The 6,641-nt window shown below is 30.7% G+C and overlaps 1 protein-coding gene and 1 long non-coding RNA gene across 2 annotated transcripts in view; one reads left to right on the top strand and one right to left on the bottom strand.

Annotated features, from left to right (window-relative positions):
- The first annotated feature begins 352 nt into the window (after positions 1–352).
- LOC132724889 (uncharacterized) lies at positions 353–2,699 on the top strand. The gene is made up of 2 exons (XR_009624974.1): positions 353–901; positions 953–2,699. It is a non-coding gene; the product is annotated as an uncharacterized LOC132724889 (long non-coding RNA).
- Positions 1,536–6,641, bottom strand: part of LOC132724887 (acetylcholinesterase-like) — an 80,214-nt gene continuing 75,108 nt past the window's right edge. Inside the window, exon 5 of the mRNA XM_060709872.1 lies at positions 1,536–5,634. Within this exon, the coding sequence (XP_060565855.1) occupies positions 5,516–5,634 (119 nt within the window). The 3' untranslated portion in view covers positions 1,536–5,515. The remainder of the gene's footprint in view (positions 5,635–6,641) is intronic.

Genomic DNA, 6,641 nt, shown 5'->3' with positions numbered 1-6,641 from the left:
TATGTCTTTTACTCCTCATAAAGGGGCGATAAGTTCTTACATGTACATTGTATGTCTTCCAACAACCGTCTGGTCATTCTTATTACTTTGATATTGGAATCACTCAAATAAACATATAGTTTCGAAATAGAAACGTGACTAGCCCGTATAACAAATACAGGTCGTGTGATATGCTTACAATATATACTTATACAAGTCCCGCGGTTGATTTACATGTATGCTAATGGTTCGGCCGTGGGTATCCGACGATGTGCTAGAACATACATGTATGTATGTATGTATGTATGTATGTATGTTGTATGTATGTATGTATGAAAAATGAATAAAAAGAAGAAAAAAGACCAAATTTATGAAATCTTTATTTTCTATTTACCTATTACAAATGGATTATAGTATAATAATGATGTATTGTTATCAACAAAGTTTAATAGTAACAATAGTAAAACATGAAGTCAAATCATAGAACAGCAATCCGTACATAATGTTCTACTTAACTATATAAACCTACAACCATTCCAACTATGAGCTACATGTATATATATAATTAATAAACAATTATCTTAAACAACACATGGAATTACGTATTTCTGCTATATATAGTAACATGATAATGTCACGTGACTCAATATAGCGAATTATATTGTCACGTGACTATGTCGCACATGCTCATGATATAAATTTCTTTATACAAGCAATTTTTAAAACATACAATTGTTCAATTAGAATATTAACGCAAATGAATGTTTAAAAATTATAATGCTAACATTATCTAATTTCCTCATGTTATAATTTCAAGACGTCATGATCACTGCGCACTAAAGCGATTTAATTCACGTTGATATACAGAACACTTAAACATATTCATGTTGCCCAACTGAGCACTAAATGCGTATTCATGTTGGTCAACTAAGCATTTAAAGCGTATTGGCGATAATTAACTATGCACTGAAAGATCAACTAAACACTAAAAGCGTATTCACATTGATTTTCAGAACAGCTTTAAAGCTACATGCCTCCAGATGGACAAAATATTTCAATGAAATTAAACTTGAGAAAAATGTACTAAGATGTAAGGAAAAGTAAAAAGTTTTAAGATCCGAGTTATATTTTACATATTAATGACTGATTTTTCAGTATTTACAACTATATTTTTGCAGCGTTACTAACGCAGTAAATGCTATTTAAGCATATTATGACCACTTTTTGTTCACTTTTTGTTAATTAACGTGGTTTGTAAGTACCATTGATAAAGTGTAAATTGCATCTTTTTAGCTACTTCACAATATTGCACATTCTAATACATTTTCAAAGTTTTCATGACAATTAGCATAAATCTGGAGGCGTGCTGCTTTAAGAGATTAATACACGGCAGAGTAGGGCCGGAAGGTGATAATCGGCCCGCAAAATGAATAATGGCCGGAGGCTTTAGCCCGAGGGCATTATTCATTCAGGGCCGATTATCACCTTCTGGCACAACTATGACGTGTATTAATGTCTTTAATACACTTGGTAGATCTTATAGTAGCAATTTTCTAAAAAAATACTTTGATATTTCTTTCGTCTGTACTTCTACTGTACTGTACAGAACTTTACTTCTTCAGAGTTGTTTACTTTTTATGTGTACAAAGTACACTAGAATCTAGAAGCAAGTATTATTTTCATTTTTTTTTCGGAATGAATTTGTCGTATTATTTTTTTAAATTTCAATAGTTAAAAAAACTGTGTAAGCTCTCATATTAAAATCAAGCGATTCGTGCTAAAAACCTACTTTAAATGTTTGAAGACGTGAAATCTGACGTCATTGTTTCAGTTTGTGCACCTACATTAGTTCTGCGGGCTGATAACTAGTTCTCGGCCCCGGGCCGCAAACTCAGGTCACGTGACACTCATCATGGGCAATTTTGTTACTATATATAGTAACAAGTGTATTAATATCGTTTTCTTGTTGACCAACCGAACACACAAAAAGCTTATTCACGTTGATCAAATTCAGCACTGTATTTACGTTGATCAGCCTATTGGCATACCATTGTTAGCAGAATACAAGATCTACCCATTCATTGACAAAAAATGTAGACCAAATCAGACCCACTCATCTGTACAGTCTTGCAATACTTTTTTAATGCTGCCTACACAATTCAGTAATTCAAGCTTCATATCCCTGAACTAACCAATGCAAGAAGTCAAATTTAAAGCAAGTCTAATTCATTTACATAGAAACAGCGAACATCCTTTTAGTTATATACGTCTGGTCCCTCTTAACTTTTGGAAATTTGAAATAAACTTAAATCAATATATCAGTGTGGTCTTTGCCTGTTTAAAATAAAACAAAATTAAGATACAAGACAATAAAAAGATGAAAGGTGGGAACGTGAAATTCCAAATTTACTTCCAACTTACTTGGCATGTATTCTTGCTAAAATGATACATAATGTTCAATTTATGTTACTATAGTGTAAAATAGTTAAAAGTGTTTTTTTTTATCTGTAATATATCATTGCCCTGGTAATAAAAAGGTGAAAAAAATATTTTGAAAAATGGGTGAATATTAAAAAGTGAAAAACGGTATAATTAAAAACGCCCAAAACGGCAAATTTGAAAAAAAAATGTTACAGGTCCGTTCATGGACGGTAGTGATAAAGAAAAGCCACCATCCATGCCCCTTAGCACCGGCTTAAGCAGAACTAACCTTTAAATATGTTATAGTGAAGTTTTGAATTTAGAAACAACCGCTGATGAGGTCATACGGTGATTATCATAGAACTCACTATGTGACACGTTTGTGCCATTCCATAAACAGTGGCAAATGGTCCACAAGTAAAAGAATGCATGTGCCTTTACCTGAAAATATTCAAGAATTGTAAACAAGAAATGTTAGTAACCTTGTCTTAGATGGTCTTATTATATAAGGTATTGTAAATAATTTTCCTCACTGGCCCACTAAAATGTACATGTAGTATTTTATTTCATAACATTGTTAATAGGCCATGATAGATTATGACTGTAAAAACCGTGCACATAAAGAAAAAGAAAATCTTGCATATATGTAAATTTATAATACATTAATTTTGGTGATACACATTTTAATGCCAAGCTCAACCATTAGAATGTCGATTTAACAAATTTTCATCTAAAGACATTTTATACCAAGTGTATAAATACTACATCAGTTGAAATGTAAAATATATTAATATTTAAAAAACAGTTTGGATTACACAAATAAGATAATTGCCGAAGATACACTGTGTTAACAAAAAAACGTTATTGTATGACCTTTAAAAATCTTAAAACAACCAAAGATGTACGTAATTGTTACACAGGGCTATATATATATACCACCAAAAGTGTTACATTGTTAAAATTCAATAATATCAAGGTAGTTCTTAGCTGTAACATATCTTTGCCTTAATACTAGAAAGGAGAAAAGATATTAAAAATGCACGAGCGCAATGGGTGCAGTGTTCAAAAACGCCAGAACACCATCAACCGTTTCATGCTTAAGAAACAATAATGTTACAGATTTTTCTTTATAAATCTAACTTTTTTAATAGGCTATATTGTTTTTGGCGAATAAAGAAAACGATGGAAAAATTCATTGGTTTGGCCCCAAGTTATGCTAGATCTATACCATAAGTTAATACAATAACATGTAAGGATTGCAATAAAAAGATAAGATGAAAAAAATGTTTACATATTGATTATAAGCTAGTAAATGTATCATCTGGAATGAACACGATGTCTTTCTACTTAAAGATGACGATATGAAAATAAGTGCATGCTTTTTGAAGTGTGTTAATTTGTTATTGAGTGCATAAGTAGGTTCATATCTAACAATCAAATAAAAACACCAAAAGAATGAGTCACAGTTCTAGTGAGTCAAAAAACACTTTATATATAAACATGTTTAAAGATGAGAGATTTTAAAACATGATGCCTAATTTTTTAGACAAAATTGTGCAAAAAGACATAGAAAACAGTGTTGGCGATTAATGTATGTATGAATGTATGAAACAATTTTTGGAATGTAATGTCGTTATTTCTAAATATATATTTACCTTCATTAGCTATGCCCTTCAATCAGATAAAATGTGGTGGGAAAAATGATTTCCTAACACGTCTCACATTTCTTTTCCTATCAAAATTAATCTACACGGCCATGTAGAACTTATTTTTACTCGATATATACATGACATAAATTGGAATGCAAGGACGTTTTATGACGCAAGATGTGACGTAGATACCATAAATGACGTCATGAAAACTCCTCCACCTCGTAATGTAGTACAACACATTTTTATAAGTTAATTCTTTTTCGATTACTGAAACGTATTAGAAATGTACTACTATACAAACAAAGGAATGCATTATACATTCATTTCGACTGGGCAATGGACCAGTCCTGATTAAGAAGAAGCTTTTGAAGGTGTACTGTAATTTCTTGCACATTACCAATGCTTGATATACTCACATAAAAACAAAGTGATAACTTCCATTACCAAAACATGTAAGCCCACTGTCCAACAATTCAAACAACTTACTGTATACTAAAGATTAATATTTACTAACTTTAGATAATTTACAAATATGTATGAAAAATACAATCTAAAATAAACCCTATTGCAATCAACTGAAACTTAAGAATATATAAAAACAAACATTTCTTGCAACATATTTACACATTAACATTTTACTAATATAAACATACCAAAACAAATGTACAATTTAATAAACAAATGTACAAGTTAATTAACAAATGCTAGAACGACGAAGTAATATCTAGATTATATCTTTTGGACATAAAAGCACAAAACGATCAACTATTAAAGTGTAAATGTATTGATCAGTTTTTTCCCAAAATTTCAAAATGTGAGTATTAATAAAAATAAAGAGATTTATTTGCTGTTATAAATTATTATAAGTTATAAGTGTTTTATTTATAAAGGTAATATGGCCAATATTAAACGGTCGTTAGATAATATAACCTAAAACATAAGGAAAACGCTTACATAACAAACAAATCGTTAATATACAGCCATATAACCATGAAAATCTTTAAAACATATTTTTGACACTGAATGGTCAGAAAAAAGAAAATAATTCTTAATTCCACAGTTGCCATGTGTCGTCACGGTTATCCAATGATTATCCAATGAAAATCGTCGTTACAAACGTGTCTGTTGTTGTAACAGGATGTAAACAAATTAAACACACTGTCATTGGATACGATGCATCCATTTTCTGAAACTGATCCGCCGTAGAAAGCAAGTAATTTTCCAATGGGAATAACGAATTATAATACTCACTTCATGGCAAAACCTGTAGACTTAAATGCTCTTGAAGCTATATACCATATTTCTTGACCTATTAACCGGACACGCTCATACGACAAAATATCTTTCTTACACAATTGCCAATAACGTTACAATCTCACGTTATAACATTTGCACCAAAGTGATCTGAGAACCACCGTTCATTAGATATAAATTAAACATAATGTCGCCTATAATGCCAATGTTTAATGCCAGGATGCTGCCATATACAAAACTGCCATCACCGTCACTAAGTAAGGTCGGACTTGATTTGTTCCGGAAATGACGTCATCCTCCTCTTCCTCACACTCTTTATTAAGATCCTCTGCAAACAAAGAAAATAGTAATACAATCATGTACTTCACCATTCTGTGAGAAAAAAAATCTTAAAACATATCTCTAGTTTAAATACAGCCTAGACTGTTATGACGACTACCTGGAATTAACAACTGCCTATACACAACGGCCGTTTGAGAATCATCCCCTGTGCATGATTTCAACAAATGAAATCAACTATCGACATGCTTTATGTCAAAATGTGACATATAGTTAGTTTAATTTATAAATTATTATACTTTTGAACAACTATTTTTGTATTGTTGTGTAAGGACAACAAAAAGAAAATATAAGAATAAGGGAGTAGAAAAAAGTTTAAAGTAGAGATTTGAATTGTTTTAGAAGACACCGCTGCGTTTCGACAAGGATTACAGCCTACAACAACTTTTAAATTAATCATTTCTTTGAAATACAAAATGACAATATAAAATTGAATTTTAAATTGCTGTGTAATACGTGTTTAAAATGACTTTGAGAAGAGATCATTAACATGTTTCTTAATGTTGCGTTTTCCTGTTTTTTTGGGTTTTTTTGTTGTTTTTTTTTTTTTTTTTGTTTTTTTTCTTGTCTATTGTTTTTTTTTTAGATAAATGATGAACGAACAACAATTAACAGTTGCTGTCATTCATCTTCCAAATGTTGTTCTTATAATACGAATTAAGAAAAGTAATGTTCATTCTTATTTCTTTCTGAAATGATGAAAAAGGTCTTGCGTCAAATTGGTCGAAGTCTTTATTGTTGCCAAGTACATGATGACCGAGTGTTTTTTCTATCATGTCACATGGTAATCATAAGTTTTCCGCTTAAAAAAAAGCCTAAAATAATATTGTATGAAGCAATATCAGACCATGTCATATGTTAATATACAAAGGTATGCCACTGTTTTTATATTCAACTCATGTGTTGCTTATAGGCCCTGTATGCCACAGAAATGCTTTTATTTCTCTCAAGTTTTTTATATTATTTTTTTGTGTCATGTTATAGTTTCCAAAAAAA

The sequence above is a fragment of the Ruditapes philippinarum genome, unplaced genomic scaffold (assembly GCF_026571515.1).
Source record: "Ruditapes philippinarum isolate M1 unplaced genomic scaffold, ASM2657151v2 ctg713_1_1_1_1, whole genome shotgun sequence".
NCBI lineage: Eukaryota > Metazoa > Mollusca > Bivalvia > Venerida > Veneridae > Ruditapes > Ruditapes philippinarum.
Note: the sequence above shows the minus strand (reverse complement) of the source record. Positions and strands in the feature narration are given on the sequence as shown.